The sequence below is a fragment of the Danio aesculapii genome, chromosome 3, assembly GCF_903798145.1.
Source record: "Danio aesculapii chromosome 3, fDanAes4.1, whole genome shotgun sequence".
NCBI lineage: Eukaryota > Metazoa > Chordata > Actinopteri > Cypriniformes > Danionidae > Danio > Danio aesculapii.
This window is the reverse complement of record NC_079437.1, coordinates 61300953-61320363: the sequence shown is the minus strand read 5'-3', so window position 1 is coordinate 61320363 and position 19411 is coordinate 61300953. Positions and strand designations below refer to the sequence as shown.

Below are 19411 nucleotides of genomic sequence, written 5' to 3'. Positions count from 1 at the left end.
AGTATCGCGTCACAGCAGCTCAAAACACTGAAAATACAATGGCTGTACTTGCAACAAAGACGGCATCACTCACGCTATTAAACTGTAAACAAGTTCAAACCGCGTTTGTATATATTTTAGCTACTGTGACGCAAGCATATCCGCTGTTGGGATTGCTGGTCGACCCATTAATATAACAGTAGGGGAAACACTGCTGTATGTTATTCCCAAAATTAGAGGGGAATAGTCATTGGATAACAATCAAGTCAAAGTACATGACCGTATCTGTAAACCTAAATTCAACATGAACTGTAAATTTGTTCCCTAATTCTGATTGGAGAATAGTTAATTTTACCATGATGCTGATCCAGAAACATGTCCTACTTGGTGAAATCACACTAACCATGTTTACTGTCAAATCATTAATTAAACATTTCTTTGCATTACATATCTATATTTTAAAAAGCATTTTGCTAATGTTATCAGTCAATATTTTAGGTATAATATTTTTTATAACGAGATGATCCTTGAACTCTACCTTGAAAAGGCATAAATTACATTTTGATTATTTTTAATCTTGGCAGAGCTGCTCCTGCACCATTTTGAAGCTGCTTTGGGTATAAATACTGGAATTTTCCGATCAGCCCACAAGTGAAGACGAGCACCAGAACATCAGCAAGAAGTGAAATCTGCAAAGACATATTTTATTGAAGGACCGTGAGAACATGAGTAATCCAGAATACTGCAGAATTACACATGAAGATACTGAACAACAAACAGGTTGACGTTTGTTCCTGTTTCTTTATTAGGTAGCCTATAAGGGTGCTTTCACATCTGCCTTATTTGGTTCAGTTGAATCACACTAGAGTTGGTTTTCCCTCTTGGTACGGTTCGTTTGGGCAGGTGTGAATGCAGCAATTGTACTCGACTGCGCACCAAAAGTGGACCAAAAAAGCGTACCAAGACCTGCTTGAAGAGGTGGTCTGGGTAGGTATCAAACGAACCCTGGAATGGTTCATTTGTGGTGAGAATATGATCAGAGCTAAAACAGAGCCAACCACAAAAAGTACTGCAAAAATTAATTTAAATTAATTTGATAGAGCAGGGATACAATCAGTCAACGCAGTCGTCCCTCCATAGTAAAAAGTGACATTTTGTGTCTGCCGGTTTGTTTACATGCGGGAGTTCATTGGCATTTTCCCGCACATGAATTCTGACCAATCGATAAGCAGTTTAGGAACTATGTTCAACAACATCTGGCCAATGAGTGATGTGGATTTTGTCACATGACTGCATTTTGGTTATTTTCAACTGGTGAAAACGACCCAAAGACGGCATAAAATGCTACAATGTATCATTTATTGCCCTTGGTCCGGACCAAATGAAGCGAACTACAGATGTGAAAGCACCCTGTATGAAAAGCTTTCAACAATTAATCTTACTGATCGTATTGTAATATACAATACCGGTCAAAATTTTGGGGTAACTAGGATTTACTAGGGTGTGTTAAAATAAGCTTCTCCTGCTCACCAAGTCTGCATTTATTTAATCAAAAATACAGATTAAATTAAATTTCATTAAATTGTGAAATATCATTGCACTATACACCTTATTCTCCATGTACGAGTAGGCGCAGCCATTTGAATCATTTTGGCTCGAGTCTTCCGGTCTCCTTCACTTCCATTCATTTTTAGACATTAAAAACGGCTCGTTTTGCTGCTTGGTGTGGCATTTTCTTATAATATTATACTACTTTGTCTGTATATTCATGCAAACACTTGTTTGTAGAGTGAGTAGTTTGACTGTTTTCTACCATTTATTATTCCTAGTCATTTCTCCCATAGGCAGCTGAATCTGAAGTTCTAAAACAATCGCAAAAAACGAGCGGACTTCTGCATTGAAGAATAAGGTCAATAAAATAACTGTTCAAAAGTAGAATATCAGAGTCACATGATTGTTCAGAAATCACTCTTATTATTAATTATTGTTATTAATGGTAATAGTAATAATGCAATGACTGGAGTAATAATTACATTTGAAACTTCATACAATAAGAAAGCAGTTATTTAACTGACCCTAAACTTTTGACTGGTACTGTATATTTTTAACGGTAAAAACTGGGACTGCATCTTGGTCATCTTTTATTTCCATGTTTTGTTTAACATTTAATATGACAAGACCAAACTAAATATGATCTGATGTATTTTACATTTATGTGCATCAAAGTTAATGTTTTTGTAGCCAATGTTTACAGTGTCTTTACACTCCAAATTTTCATCATACTTTTTATTGACTTATTAAAAAAGGAGCTTTATTTCAGACCCATTTGGAGAGAACAAGGAGAGTGAAGAGGAGAAACGTCATGTTGAAGCTGAGAAAAACCCTAATTTACAGACTTCTGGTGTTTTGAAAAGGAGAAACGGGAATCGTTTGACCTGCACTCAGTGTGGAAAGAGTTTAAGAACCAAAAAGAGTCTTAAGCTTCACATGAGGATCCACACCAGAAAGAAACCATTCAAGTGTACTCGGTGTGGAAAGAGTTTCCAATACTCATCAAACCTTAATTTACACATGAGGGTCCACACCGGAGAAAAACCATTCACATGCACTCAGTGTGGAAAGAGTTACAAACACTCATCACACCTTAATCAACACATGAGGATCCACACTGGAGAGAGACCATTTACATGCACTCAGTGTGGAAAGAGTTTCAGAGACTCATCAAACTTAAATAAACACATGATGATCCACACTGGAGAGAGACCATTCACATGTACCCAGTGTGGAAAGAGTTTCAGAGACTCAACACACCTTAATAATCACATGAGGATCCACACAGGTGAGAAGCCATTCACATGTACTCAGTGTGGGAAGAGTTTCAGACATGTATCAAGCTTTAATAAACACAAGATGATTCACACTGGAGCGAAACCATTCATATGTTCTCAGTGTGGGGCGAGTTTCAACCAACCATCATCCCTTAATCAGCACATGAGGATTCACACCGGAGAGAAACCATTCACATGTCCTCACTGTGGGAAATGTTTCAGACACTCATCAAATTTTAATAAACACAAGATGATTCACACCGGAGAGAAACCATACGCATGTATTCAGTGTGGGAAGAGTTTTAGTCACTCATCACACCTTAATCGACACATGAGGATCCACACTGGAGAGAAACCATTCACATGTTCTCAGTGTGGGACGAGTTTCGCCCAACCATCATCCCTTAATCAACACATGATGATCCACACTGGAGAGAAACCATTCACATGTACTCAGTGTGGGAAGAGTTTCAGCCTAGCATCACGCCTTAAGAAACACATGTTGATCCACACCGGAGAGAAACCACACAAATGTGATCAATGCAGCAAAACATTCTTAAGTGCTTCACAGCTGAAGATGCATCTTGCAGTTCATAGAAACGAGAAGCCTTATTCATGTTCTGTGTGTGAAAAGAGCTTTACATTGGAGTCCAAACTAAAAAGGCACCAGAAGTCCCACACTGCTGTGAGACAGTATCTGTGCTTTGAGTGTAAGAAGACTTTTATTACAGCTACACAACTGAAACTGCACGAGAGGAATCACACTGGAGAGAAACCTTTCAAGTGTTCACACTGCGACAAGAGATTTAGTCTGTTAGGATCCCTAAAATCACATGAGAAGGTTCACACTGGAGAGAAACTGTACAAGTGTTCACAGTGTAGCAAGAGGTTTAGTCATTCAGGAACCCTGAGCAGACATGAGAGGATTCACACTGGAGAGAAGCCGTACACATGTGATCAGTGTTCTCAGAGTTTCACATACTTGGAGAAGCTTAAGAAACACATGAAAATCCACACTGGAGAAAAGCTGCACAAATGACATCAATGCACCAAAACATTCTCTCCAGTGAAAAGGTGTTTTATGTCTGAACATCAGATAATTCTGGTGTGAGAGATTGAGTGTGGAATGTAGAGAAATTGACTTGGGAAGAATCAATGAACAGAGTAAAAGATTGGGCTTTAGATAAAACAGACCTAGTGGTGGGCTTTCTGTACATTTAACTTGAAAAAGTTATAAATGACCAATATGATAACATTGATACCGATAAAGGTAAAATATAAATGATGACACTGGACACATTTTTGCTGGATCGGGAATCAGTGTTCTGTGTTTGTAAGCCAACTAAGCCATGAAGGCAGCCTAGTATAACGCAACACAAGAAACTACTTGTTCCTGTTCGTTTAAATAATCAGTGGAAAAATGGATTTAGTTTTGCATTAAATGGCTTCATTTTGACCTGCAACAAGGAGTTTATTGCAGTTTCTAAATCATGTTGCGCTGTGTCTGTTAGTAAATTTCATTCGCAACACTGGAGTAGTGAGGGTTATTACCTGCTCTTCACACACAAAGTAGGCCTATCAGAAACTTTAAATTAGAAAATGCTCAATAATACATTGGACAGATCCTCAACGCACTGATTTATTCCCTTTGTGCTGATACCGGAGGGCTGTGTGCTGTGTATCACTGATGCTTCAAGCTCTTCATACAAACACTGGCTGCACAGACGCGATGTACGCCACTCTGTAAGATTATTCTCATAATGAGTTTCTGTTCTCTCATCTTTCAGACTGAGTTTATTTTTTTGAGGGGAATACTTTTGAATAGTTTGTAAAGCCTGGCTCATTGTGGTCAAAGTACTTGATTCAATTGATAAAAGTAAAACTGAAGGGCACAATATGGATTGTCATTAACAGAAAATTATTTATCCTAATATAGGCTGCTTTGAAACTGAACATTTCACTGTAATTTTCCTTGTATCAATATTTTATTTAACGGACCAACAGTTTGTGTTTAGGCATATAAGCGGACCTTGTTTTGAACTTTCTCCATCTCACTCACGGCTAGATTTGGCGAGGGATTATTAAGTAAAACTGGCCTCAGACAGTTTAGTTTAGTCTGAGTCAAACCTGCAGGAAAATATCAGACTGATAAAACGACTAGTGTCAATATTGGTAGCCTATTGCAGAGATTAAAGAAAAAAATTTAATATTAAAAAAGGACACATAAGCTGGACCACAACAGATCAATGTCATAACGAATGCTCAAATAATGTAGCCTATAGTTTACAGCAAGCATCATGTTTTTAGTTAGATTGTGCCATCTGTCATATACAGTAGGCATATAGGTGGTTATTTTTTACTAAAGAAGATATATTATTTGAGTTTAGCACCAGAGCTATAGAAACTGTATTATGCTTAGAAAAAAATGGCTCAGGATCGGTATCAAGATTGAATCGTTACAAAAAATGGTATCTCTACATCCCTACTTGCATAAGATGAGAACCAGTAAAGCACATAATCGGCTATTCTTATACAAGCCAGTCGTCCCAAAAATACTGAATGTCTAATAGTATCAAAAGCAGCACTAATATTTACAAGAAAAGGTTTGAATAAAAGACCAGAATCAACCGCTAGGAGAAGATCATTTACAGTCTTAACAAATGCTGTAAACATCTGACTGAAAGTGCTCATAAATGTCGTTATATCTATGAATCAAGTGGAGCTGCTTCTGTTCTTTCATGTTATTTTGAAATAAAATGAAGATTGCCAATAACAATATGGTCATTAGGATCAGCACCAGCCTATGTGAATATTGGAGCGATTACTATAGCTGTAATAAAGGATGAGACTGAATTGATGCAAGACTTTATCATAACTTACCTTTCCAGTGGCATTGCCATAAAAGCTCTGTAAAGGGGAAAAAATGATGTTACACATAAATATATAAGCAAATATTAGGTCATTCTACATCTATAGTACACTTAGCATTTGTTTTCATTGTTCTTAATTATGTAGTTATAACAATATTATATTTCCTTCTTACCTCCCTCCTGACTTTCACAGTTGTCCTATCATCTCTCTCTTTGGTAGGAGTCTAAACTTCTGGGCTTACTGGTCAATTGATGCACAGTTTACAAGATATTCAGTCGTCACAGGCTACACACGTCATGATCAAAATTAGCATTTTTAGACAATCTTGGGTTAGTACACCAAAAGGGCCGAATTTGTAAAAATCCATCTGCAATCAGTGTTGGTGGGTGTAAATCGGATATTCAACAGTGATGTTGGACTGCAAGCATCGCTCATCCACTGAAAACTGGCACGCTAAACAGCAATGTTTTTATCGTGTAAGATGCCTTAGCTTTTTTTGTTGTGTTCTGCATCTAGGATCATTTTTATATAATGTTATAGTATAGTCACCATTTATATACATGTTTGGGCTAAATTTGGACCAAATAGAACAAAAAATATTTCAACATAAATTTTGGGCTATGTTTGATATTTGGACAAAATCCAACAGGCAAGACAAAGACCAATTTTTATGTTAAAAAATTAATTATGATTTTGGGCTAAAAGAAATCCCTAACAGGCAGACTTAATTTAGAACCCCCCAAAAACAACTCTATGTCCAAATAATCTCATGTTGCTGTGTCATTAAATGCTACATAAAAGCTATATAATTCCATTAACTTTTAAAACATAGCAATTAAAGCCAGTATTTTGTATGTTGGGACATACTCCATGAAAGTTTCCATTAAACCCAGTTTCCACTATAAACACAGAAACCGTGACAAGGTTAATATTGGCCTAAAGTGAGATTATCTTTAATGATGTAAAACACAAATGTAAACAAAAAAAAAACTATTTTCTTCAATTAATTGGTGGGTTGTTTGTTTCTTGCAGTACAGTTTTTTCCAATTATTTGCATTGATCATTTGATATACTTTTACTATTTTTCTGTGCCTATAACTTGGACACAATGTAGAAGAATAATGTGAATGTAAACTCAATTGTCGTTTTGATCCTCAATGGCTTGTGAAATAAGTGTTAATGAGACTCATCAATTTAATTAGAACTGCTGAAATCCTCTTTAGCTCATATCTATAGCTCCTGTTTTCACCTTGTTAGGTATGCTGATGTGTAGATCACATGTAAATTTCCCCATTGAGCTCATTTTATAGACATAACAGACTCAATTAAACAACTTAATCACCTATTGTGTCCAGTGTTGGCGTTAACATATTACAATTACCTTATTAGAAATAAATCAATAATGAATAGGCCTACAACAGTGTATCGTGTGTGTTTTCCACCAATGTTTGTGCCTAGTGAAAACGAAAGTTGCTTCGTCTTCCTGGCAATATTTCGGCTTTCAATCGAATGAAAAAACGATTTAGATAAATTTGGAGTAAAGTAACTGTGACATGTGGCCACACATCGAATCTGAGGTCTCATCTCAACTCTATCTTTCTGCCGTCCAGACATCAATACGTAGACGCCACACAAGTGTCAAGTCATAAAACTGAGGCTGGTACCAGATAACAGAATAGCTGAAGCCTTTACGAAATCTGTCAAAATGCAGCACTAAAATTAACAGCTATAAATGTCTTTCAGCCAAAAAGTCTATCTGTAGGATATCTGTAAAAAACATAATACAAGCCAATTTTGCGTAGCTTAATGCATGCTATTAAGTTAATAAAATTAAAACCAAAATACAATTAGCATTTTTGTTAGATAAAAAAATATACTTAATCGAAAAAATATATATTTTAAATATAAAAAGATAAATAGTTTTAATATTAATAAAAAACATGCTTAGCCTATTTAAGCTTAACGGCTGTACGCTGCCAATAGGCTAGCAATTCAATAAATATTATTTTACTGTGTACTGGGTGATAATGTATATTTTACAATAAAAATATTTATTTATGTAGCATATCTCACTGTCATTTAAAACATACATTGCAGGGCGTCAACTGCTGCTGCAGAGCGAGAGTGTGTGTGAGACCGCTAAGGTGGTATTGATATAACCAAAAGAAAGATAATATTAGAAATATTGCATTAACGATACTATTGCGATAACGATAGCAAAAATTAATAAAAGCTTATGGCGAGTTTAGTTAAATTAACTAAAGTTAACTATTGGAGTCTTATTGCCCAGTGTTAATATACAATAGCTCTATAAATAATCACAGATTTTTCAATCAATATTTTTGCATATAGTAGGCCAGATTAACATGAGAAAAAGTTCATGTTTAAACTATTAAGATAACCTAAAGCTTCAAGCGTTTGAGACTGTTATTAAACCACTGCAAATACAAAGGGAATATTCTGAAAAAGAACTCTAAAATACTGTGAATATTAATATTTAAACTTTTAAAGTGCCCAAGATATCAATATGTCTGTTTATTATGATGAAATATCGAATATCATATGTCTATTGTGAATATACACAAATATTACGACACATTTTGTAGTTTAGAATGACATCCTCTTCTTATCTGAATGTTAGCTCCTTGATATCGCTGATTAACAGTGGCTGCGCATATTTTAGGCTAAATAAATTAGACTAATTCTAATAAAACATTAACTTCTTACAAGCACAGCATTTACAAAGCTATTAAAACTTCTCTTCTACATATAAAGATGTAAATAAAAAGCCCAAACCTTTAAAAACAAGAGCTGTGTGGAGTTAGCCTAACGCTACATACCTTGTCTGAAAACAGTTGAGAAGATGCTAACGGACTTTTCCCAAAGGCACTAAAATAAAGTAAATATGCCACAGAAACCTGTTAATTACAATAAATAAGTAAGAAAGATCAAGTCACAAAACATTTTATGTTATATTTCTTTGATTTTAGACACTGAACTTACCTAAAAGCCGTGAAAACAGCAGTGAGAAACAGTTTTGCTGCCTGACAGAATGAGTGCTGTTGCCCCGTTTCCATGGCAACACCTGCATTTGAATGGGACTCAGCGCGCACGTCCGTTAAACACTTCAAAATCACGCTGTATTTACATAAATAAACATTAGAACAGCATTACATAAACAATAAATCAGCTGTTAAAGTTAAATCTGGATTTCGCTTGTTTGTTTCGTCACCCATGATGGCACTCAAATTGACCTTTTAGAAAAGTCTGAAAAGTACAGATCAGCGTATGAAGCAGCATATTGTAAAGGGTTTAACAACAGTGACATAATTTTTCATGTTATTTAACTGTAATTTTATGCCATAATACCATATTAATATGTTTGTACTCGCCTGCATTGTTTACTGGTTACACTGTGAAGATGAACTGAACATACAGTATGTCTACACATTTACACACAGAAATAACTTTTGCAATTATTCATACAGAATTGTATGTTGGGGACATTTAACCAAAGTTTATGTTAAACCAGTTCAGTTTCCCCACTATAAACCCTGAAACCGTGACAAAGTTAATATTACAGTCTGCTGAGAAAGTTAATATTAAGTATGCTGAGATTATCTTTGAAAACCTAAACACAAAAAACAATTTTTCTTCAAAAAAAAAATACTCAGTTTAATGCACTCCTAATGCACTCTGTTAAATAACTATAATTTTTACATTTTGCTTTTATTTAATAATATTGTTCAAAATTTGTGATTTTTATCAATTATTTTTATTTGTGTCCTGTTATAATCGGTTATAATCATAGGTTATAATATGATGCACATCGTCCTTTTTGTACCTCCCCAGTTTCCGTACGTCTCCTCTTCCGGATTCACCCCCTCCCACATTGCTGTTATGCGTTGCTGAGGGTAAGTTGTGTGGAGAAATGCTGCTGGAAGTATTTCCTTTTTTGGAAAAGCTAATTGTTTATGTTGTAATTTTGAATGTTTGTGATGTTTATGAAAGCTTTATTGCGTGATTTTGGTATTGTTTCGCCGCTAATATAATTTTGGTTAGAATTTTCAAGTCTCAGAGTTTAGTATATGTGCTAAAAGCAGGTTAGCAAATCGCCATTTTATACTAATGTAACTTGTATTTTGTATTACTTGTACACAGTGTATTCTGTGCTCAAGTAAAAGTAGACCGGTTACACTTGCATTGATTATGTTTATATTACATAAACATTATGTGAATTAATATTTATAGTAGGGATGCACCGATATGGATTTTTTTGGCCGATATCGATAACTGATAACTCTTCAGACTTGGAGGCATATATATACATATATATATATATATATATATATATATATATATATATATATATATATATATATGGGCCGATAATTATAAATATTTTAAAATGTTATATTTTTATACAGCAAACTTCATAAAAGATTGAACTGCTCTTATAAACTGAATAGTGTCTGCTCAAAGCAAAAAAGCTATAATTTCAAAATTGCAAGGTGATATTATAGACCTATATTCACGGTTTCACGTAAATCAGCATGCAAAAATAAATTATTTCCTTTTCTTCATAGCAAATTAACATGCAACTTGACTGTGGCATAAAAACAATAGGTTAAATAGCAAAATTGGATTTAATCAACAAGCAAGTTAAATATATTTTAAATAAAATGAAAATGAAAGCGCTAATGATTCTTACACCAGCTCAAACTCTCTGCTTTTTCGCTACTGCACTGCCATGTCCCGCTACATCTACCCGCAACCCACCCGCAATTAATCATAATGTATTTTTTTATTACCCACCCGACCCGCGGATTATCCGCAGCGCCCGTGAATATAACCGCCATCCGCGCATCACTACTCCTGATAATTTTTTTGAAGCAGAAAGGAGGGATGAGGTCAGGGAGTTTAGACTTCATTCATTCATTTTCTTTTTGGCTTAGTCCCTTTATTAATCTAGGTCGCCACAGCTTGTTTCACTCTTCCCTGTTTTTCTTTCGTGTATTAGGTTGATGGTTGTGATTTGTAAGTAACTCACTGCCTCATACATACGTGTTTGCTTTTAGATTTACCAAAATCATTAATTAAACATTTCTTTGCATTATATATCTATATTTTGATAAGCATTTTGCTAATGTTATCAGTCAATATTTTAGGTATAATATTTTTTATAACGAGATGATCCTTGAACTCTACCTTGAAAAGGCATAAATTACATTTTGATTATTTTTAATCTTGGCAGATCTGCTCCTCCTCCATTTGGAAGCTCCTCCTCCTTTGGCTATAAATACTGGAATTGTGATCAGCCCACAAGTGAAGACGAGCACCAGAACATCAGCAAGAAGTGAAATCTGCAAAGACAGAGTTTATTGAAGGACCGTGAGAACATGAGTAATCCAGAACCCTGCAGAATTACACATGAAGATACTGAACAACAAACAGGCTGGTGTTTGTTCGCGTTTCTTTATTAGTATGCCTATAAATGAAAAGCTTTCAACAATTAATCTTATTGATTGTACGGTAATAAACAATACCGGTCAAAAGTTTAAGGTAACTAGGATTTTTAAATGTCTTAAAATAAACTTCTCCTGCTCACCAAGTCTGCATTTATTTAATCAAAAATACAGAACAAATTGTAAAATTGTGAAATATCATGGCACTATTCACCTTATTCTCCATGTATGAGTAGGCGCAGCCATTTGAATATTTTTAGCTCGACTTCTGGTCTCCTTCACTTCCATTCATTTTTAGACATTAAAAACAGCCCGTTTTGCTGCTTGGTTTGGCAATCTGATATTTTCTTATTATATTATTCTACTTTGTCTTTATAGTCATGCAAACACTTGAAAAGTAGTTTGACTGTTTTCTGCCGTTTATTATTCCTAGTCATTTCTCCCATAGGCAGCTGAATCGGAAATTCTAAAACAATCGCAAAAAACAAGCGGACTTCTGCATTGAAGAATAAGCTCAATAAAATAACTGTTCAAAAGTAGTTTATAAGTCTTAAGAGTCACATGATCCTTCAGAAATCACTCTTAATATTATTAATGGTAATAGTAATAATGCAATGACTGGAGTAATAATTTCATTTGAAACTTCATACAATAAGAAAGCAGTTATTAAACTGACCCAAAACTTTTGACTGGTACTGTATATTTTTAACAGGGTAAAAACAGGGACTGCATCTTGGTCTTCTTTTATTTCCATGTTTTGTTAAACATGTAATATGACAGGACCAAACTATATATGATCTGATGTATTTTACATTTATGTGCATCAAAGTTAATGTTTTTGTACCAATGTTTACAGTGTCTTTACACTCCAAATTTTCATCATACTTTTTTATCTTTTATTGACTTACTAAAAATGGAACTTTTTTATTTCAGATCAATTTAGAGAGAATGAGGAGAAACGTCATGTTGAAGCTGAGAAAAACCCTAATTTACAGACTTCTGGTGTTTTGAAAAGGAGAGACAATAATCGTTTGACCTGCACTCAGTGTGGAAAGAGTTTAAGAACCAAAAAGAGTCTTAAGCTTCACATGAGGATCCACACCAGAAAAAATCCATTCACATGCACTCAGTGTGGAAAGAGTTTCCAATACTCATCACATCTTAATAAACACATGAGGATCCACACCGGAGAGAAACCATTCACATGCACTCAGTGTGGAAGGAGTTTCAGACACTCATCACATCTTAATAAACACATGAGGATCCACACCGGAGAGAAACCATTCACATGCACTCAGTGTGGGAAGAGTTTCAGAGACTCATCAACCTTTAATAATCACATGATGATCCACACTGGCGACAGACCATTAAAATGTACCCAGTGTGGGAAGAGTTTCAGAGACACATCAACCTTTAATAATCACATGATGATCCACACTGGTGAGAAACCATTCACGTGTACTCGGTGTGGGAAGAGTTTCAGACACTTGTCAACCTTTAATAAACACATGATGATTCACACTGGAGCGAAACCATTCATATGTTCTCAGTGTGGGGTGAGTTTTAGCCAACCATCATCCCTTAATCAGCACATGAGGATCCACACCGGAGAGAAACCTTTCACATGTACTAAGTGTGGGAAGAGTTTCAGACACTCATCAAACTTTAGTAAACACAAGATGATCCACACCGGAGAGAAACCATACGCATGTCCTCGGTGTGGGAAAAGTTTCAGTCACTCATCACACCTTAATCGACACATGAGGATCCACACTGGAGAGAAACCATTCACATGTTCTCAGTGTGGGAAAAGTTTCTCCCAACCATCATCCCTAAATAAACATATGATGATCCACACCGGAGAGAAACCATTCACATGTACTCAGTGTGGGAAAAGTTTCAGCCTAGCATCACGCCTTACTCAACACATGAAGATCCACACCGGAGAGAAACCACACAAATGCGATCACTGCAGCAAAACATTTTTAAGAGCTTCAAAGCTGAAGGTCCATCTTGCACTTCATAGAAACGAGAAGCCTTATTCATGTTCTGTGTGTGAAAAGAGCTTTACATTGGAGTCCAAATTAAAAAGGCACCAGAAGTCCCACACTGCTGTGAGACAGTATCTGTGCTTTGAGTGTAAGAAGACTTTTATTACAGCTACACAACTGAAACTGCACGAGAGGATTCACACTGGAGAGAAACCTTTCAAGTGTTCACACTGCGACAAGAGATTTAATCAGTCAGGATCCCTAAAATCACATGAGAAGGTTCACACTGGAGAGAAACTGTACAAGTGTTCACAATGTAGCAAGAGGTTTAGTCATTCAGGAACCCTGAGAAGACATGAGAGGATTCACACTGGAGAGAAGCCGTACACATGTGATCAGTGTTCTCAGAGTTTCACATACCCAGAGCAGCTTAAGAAACACATGAAAATCCACACTGGAGAAAAGCTGCACAAATGACGTCAATGCAGCAAAATGGTCTCTCCAGTGAAAAGGTGTTTTATGTCTGAACATCAGATAATTCTGGTGTGAGAGATTGAGTTTGGAAGGTAGAGAAATTGATTTGGGAATCATCAATGAACAGAGTAAGAGATTGAGCAATTGGTCTGTAATGACATGGTCATTAGGATCAGCACCAGCCTATTTGAATATTGGAGCGATTACTATAGCTGTAATAATGGATGAGACTGAATTGATGGAAGACCTTACCAGAACCTTTCCAGTGGCATTGCCATAAAAGTTCTGTAAAGGGGAAAAAATGATGTTACATGTGAATATAAGCAAATATTAGATCATTATACATCCATAGTACACTGACAATTTGTTTTCATTATTCTTATTTATGTGGTTATTACAATATTATATTTTCTTCTTACCTCCCTTCCAGTCTTTCCTGTCTGTCGCATTATCAATCTCTTTGGTTGGAGTCTAAACTTCTAGGTCCATTAATGCACAGACATTCAGTCATCACAGGCTACACATATCATGATCAACATCAGCATTTTAGCAATCAGGACCGGTGGGTGTAGATCAGATATTCAGAATTCAACAGTGATGTTGGACCGCAAGCATCAGTCATCCATTGTAAAATTACATGCTAAACAGCAATGTTTTTTATAACGTAATATTCCCTAAGCTTAATTTGTTGTTTTATGCATCTAGGATAATTTTTCTATAATGTAGGGATGCACGATATATCGGTGACCATATCGTTATCGGCCGATAAATGCTATTTTTAAGATTATCGTTATCGATCTAATGTCTAAATAAGGTCGATATCTTTAAGCCGATAAATTACGTAACTGTACAGAACTGCCTGCCTCGCGCATGCGTAGGTGGAACTTGTTCAGACTTGTCCAGTGTACTATAATGGAGCTCTCCTCAAAGTCACATTGTTTTTTCCTTCAAAGTCTGTCCATTCTTTATGTGGTATTGCTGTGCGTTAATAACTCAGTAAGTAACCACGTTCCATATCATTGTAGATATGTTTGATAGAGTTTCAATGTGTATTTTGCTTTAAATCGCCTCAGGAAAAAAATTACATGTGTAAATATAACAGCAGTCATGCACACGTGCTAAACAACTTGGTGGATTGTTTGTAATCTAATATGATTATTTGTTATAATAAATGCGTTGCTTGCCATGTGTTGTTGATGTAAGATTGTATTCAGTTTGATCGGAATATTCATATTGATTTTAACGAGCGTGCGGGAGGGCTGTCACCACACACACACACACACTGATCTGACAGCCTTTACAGCAGCACGGGGGAGAGGTGTGCAAGTCACTGAATCCACTGAATCGGGCTCTCAACTCGCTGCACAGTCTGTCTTTATATTATGCTCTGTGTTTGTCATGAAGTCATCTGCGCTCAATGCTCAGGTGTTGGATCAAAATCTGGCCTGCAGTTGAGTGAAACTCACAGCAGTTTATCATAAACTTTTCATCGGTCATTTATCCTGCAATTGACAGCAAGAACGAACACAGAAGCGTTTTCTGATTAACAAGCAGCACCTGTTCAAAAAAATCTAAAACGCCAAATAGGATTAATCTATGCTGCATTTTCTAAAGTAAAACGTACTATCTGTATTTAGCTGTTCGCTTGTACAGTGGCTCTGAACTGTAAAAACGCCTCTAAAAAAAGGCTTTTTCGGACATGACATATTTGTACATATGTACATCACTGTGACACGTTTTTTTCAAGAACATCTGAGCTGGTGTCAGTCCTTAGCTCTTTCATTTTCATTTCATTTAAAATATATTTAACTTGCTTGTTAATTAAATTCCATTTTGTTATTCAACCTATTGTTTTTATGCCACAGTCAAGTTGCATGTTAATTTGCTATGAAGAAGAGGAATTAATTTATTTTTTGCATGCTGATTTATGTGAAATCGTGAATATAGGTCTATATCACTTTGCAATTTTGAAATTATAGCTTTTTTGCTTTTTTCCCTACACTATTCAGTTCGTAAGACCAGTTCAATCTTTTATGAAGTTTGCTGTATAAAAATGTATCATTTTGAAATATTTATAATTATCGGCCTATATACACACACACACACACACATATATATTTATATGTATATAGGCCGATAATTATAAATATTTCAAAATGTTATATTTTTATACAGCAAACTTCATATCTATCTATCTATCTATATATATATATATATGTATATCTATTGTGAAACTTTCAATCAATAATTCTGCATGTAGTCGGACAGATTAACATGTGAAGATGTTCATGTTTGAACTATTAAGATAACCCAAACCTCCAAGCATTTGGGACTGTTATGAAACCACTGCAAATAGAAAGTGAATATTCTGAAAAAGCACTCTAAAAATTTGAATAATATTTGCAGTATTTTAAAGTGCACAAGATATAAATATGCCTGTATATTGTAATGTGATATCGAGTTTAATATGTCTATTGTGAATATACACAAATATTACAACACATTTTGTAGTTTAGAATGACATCCTTCTCTTATCTGAATGTTAGCTCCTTGATTTCACTGATTAACAATGGCAACGCATATTTTTAGGCTAAATAAATTAGACTACCAATAAAACTGACTATTGACTATTTACAAGCACAGCCTTTACAAGGCTATTAAAACCTCTTTTCTACATATAAAGATGTGAATGAAAAGCCAAAACCTTTAAAAACAAGAGCTGTGTGGAGTTAGCCTAACGCTACATACCTTGTCTGAAAACTGTTGAGAAGATGCTAACGGACTTTTCCCAAAGGCACTAAAATGAAGTAAATATGCCACAGAAACGTGTTAATTACATTAAATACGTAAGAAAGATCAAGTCAACAATCGTTTTGTGTTTGTTTTGTATTATTTTAGGCTCTGAATATAACCGAAAGCCGTGAAAACAGCAGCGAGAGACGAAGTTTTGCTGCCTGACAGAATGAGTGTTGTTGCCCCGTTTCCATGGCAACACCTGCATTTGAATGGGATTCGGCGCGCACATCCGTTAAACACTTCAAAATCACGCTGTGTTTACATAAATGAACATAACAACAGCATTACATAAACAATAAATGTTTGTCCCGTCACCCATGGGTGTACACAAATTTACCTACTTTTAGAAACGTCTGAAAAGTACTGATCAGTGCAGGAAGAAGCAGGAAAAATATGAAAAGGGGTTAACAGCAGTAACACAATTTATTATATAATTTAAATGTAATCTTATGGCACACTACCATATTAACATGTTTGTAGACTATCCTGCATTGTATCCTGGTTATGCTGGGAAGAAGAACTGGACATAGTATGTCATTTTCACAGAGAAATAACTTCTGCAATTCTTCATACAAGACAGAAGTCCAAAATATTTAAACAAAGATCATAAAAAAGAAGTACACCATTTGCAGACTTGATTGAGCCCCCCAAAAAATCCAATGTCCAAGAACAATGTCTTGTGTTGGGTGATTATTGGTAATTGAATTACCAATATTGTTATTTAAATATCAAAAACAAATTTTCCCCTGTGTAGTCTAATATTTTGAGTATGAGAAACAAACTCCAAAGAAACAAACGTGTAGAAACTGGTGTTCTAAAGGTCACAATTAAAACATTATAAAACCATTAGCTTTTAAGACATAATTAAATCCAGAATTGTATGTTGGGGACATTTCATCAAAGTTTATGTAAAACCAGTGGAGTTTCCTACTATAAACCCTGAAACCATGACAAAGTTTATATTACACTCAAGTAGGCTGAGATTATCTTTGAAAACCTGAACACTTTGAAAACCTTATCTTTGTGTAACAGAGTTAATGCACTCTGTTAAATAACTATTATTTTTACATTTTGCTACTATTATTTAATATTTTTGTTCAACATTTATGAATTTTATTTAGCAATTATTTTTTATTTGTGTCCCGTGATAATATGATGCACATCGTCGTTTTTGTACCTCCCGAGTTTCCGTACCTCTTCTCCTCCTCACATTGCTGTTATGCATTGCTGAGGGTAAGTTAAGTGGAGAAATTCTGCTAAAAATATTTCCTTTTCTTTTGGAAAAACTAACCGTTTATGTTGTAATTTTGAATGTTTGTGATGTTTATGAAAGCATTGTTGCCTGATTTTGGTATTGTTTCGCCGCTAATGTAATTTTGGTTGGAATTTACAGATCTCATAGTTTAGTATTGGTGCTAAATGCAGGTTGGCAAATCGCCATTTTATATGAATGTAACTTGTATTTCAGTGTGAATTTGTTTATATAGAGTTCAGCAGTACAGACAATTTATGTGTGTTTAGTCTTCTGGGGTACGTTTAATTTGGTCTATCAATCTGTTTACATTTCAACTACACCCTTTTAGTTGTCCACAAGGTGGCGCTGGTTCATGTTAGTTTCTATGGTTAGTTTATACAGATTTTTGCATGTAGTATTTTCAGATTAGCCTTAAGTTAATAAAGAAGTGTTAAAATTGTGTTATAGCTAGCTGGAAAATAAAAATGGTTTCCTGTTAATCAATGCATCCTTTTTCGAGAGAGTCACAATACATTTCAGATTATGTATGGAATTGTGGATACATTTTTTTCAAATATTTATCAAATATCCTTACATATTGTGTTTGAGAGAAAATTAATCTGACCTAGTACTAATATCAAATTAAATCATGTGTTTAGATAGATGGCTGTGCTTTGTAACTCACTGCCTCATACATTCGTATTTGCTTTTAGATTTACCATAGATATTAATTAAACATTGCTTTGCATTATATATCTATATTTTGATAACCATTTTGCCAAAGTTATCTGTCAATATTTTAGGTATAATATTTTTTTTTAGAATGAGATGATCCTCAAACTCTAAACAAGATAGTTTTTTTAAAAAGCCATGAATTAAATTTAGATTTTTTTTTTAATCTTGCCAGATCTGCTCCTCCTCCTTCAGGTATAAATGCTGGAATATTCCCGTCAGTCCACAAGTGAATACGAGCATCAGACCAAGTGAAATCTGCAAAGACAGAGTTTATTGAAGGACCGGGAGAACATGAATAATCCAGAACCCTGCAGAATTACACATGAAGATACTGAACAACAAACAGGTTGGTGTTTATTCCTGATTACTCAAAAATAAGCCTTTAAATGAAATGCTTTGAACAATTCATCTGATCGTCTGGCTCCTGGGTGGGCCCTGACTGCGACATAGCGGGCAATGTCACAGTCCTCAATCTTTTAGTACTCATAAAGGGATTTTGAACTGCACTAAGGCCCCATTTATACTAATATGTTTTTATTTTTAAACGCATAAGTTTTGCTATGGTTCCGCCTTCTGTCCACGCTACTCCCAGAGTTTTCCAGCACCGAAAACAGCTTTTTTAAAACGCTAAAAAGGCCATTTTCATATTAAAACGCTGCTGCTGCGTGTCAGATGAGGGAAAACGGAGACATCTGAAAACAGAGGCAGGGCTGCAGACATTCGCCTCTTTGATTGGGGCTTTTCCTCAAAATTAACAGACACCAAAAATGTTGAGGCGTCGTGAAGCGGGATATTTATATGAGCGCCATCTTCACTGTATATTTATAACAAAACAGAGGCTATAAAATCATTGCCTCCTTTCACATTTTCTTCAAAAAAATACCAAGCATATCCTGTCTCTTTTGCTGAATATCAGTTTTAATAATCAATAATGGCCATTATAAAACTATACCTTTATACCATAAAGGCAAACAATCAGTCAAAAGAGCAGAATCAGTGTACGCGGTTTAGGCATTTGATGATGATTGATGAACCTAG

General features: G+C 35.2%; 2 protein-coding genes, 1 long non-coding RNA gene and 1 pseudogene across 3 annotated transcripts in view; 3 read left to right on the top strand and 1 right to left on the bottom strand.

Moving 5' to 3' along the window:
* The window catches only part of LOC130221802 (zinc finger protein 208-like), a 30652-nt gene extending 15858 nt beyond the window's left edge, over positions 1-14794 (top strand). Inside the window, exons 3-4 of the mRNA XM_056454400.1 lie at positions 2484-3842; positions 12180-14794. Coding sequence (XP_056310375.1) covers positions 2484-3842; positions 12180-13611 — 2791 coding nt within the window. The 3' untranslated portion in view covers positions 13612-14794. The remainder of the gene's footprint in view (positions 1-2483; positions 3843-12179) is intronic.
* baiap2l1b (BAR/IMD domain containing adaptor protein 2 like 1b) overlaps positions 1-19411 on the top strand; it is a 258771-nt gene that overhangs the window by 130231 nt on the left and 109129 nt on the right. The window lies entirely within an intron of this gene.
* The window catches only part of LOC130221793 (gastrula zinc finger protein XlCGF28.1-like), a 31756-nt pseudogene that overhangs the window by 10061 nt on the left and 2284 nt on the right, over positions 1-19411 (top strand).
* Positions 5851-8772, bottom strand: LOC130221804 (uncharacterized). Its single transcript, XR_008836314.1, has 3 exons — positions 8682-8772; positions 8519-8567; positions 5851-5918 (listed from the first exon to the last, which is right to left on the bottom strand). It is a non-coding gene; the product is annotated as an uncharacterized LOC130221804 (long non-coding RNA).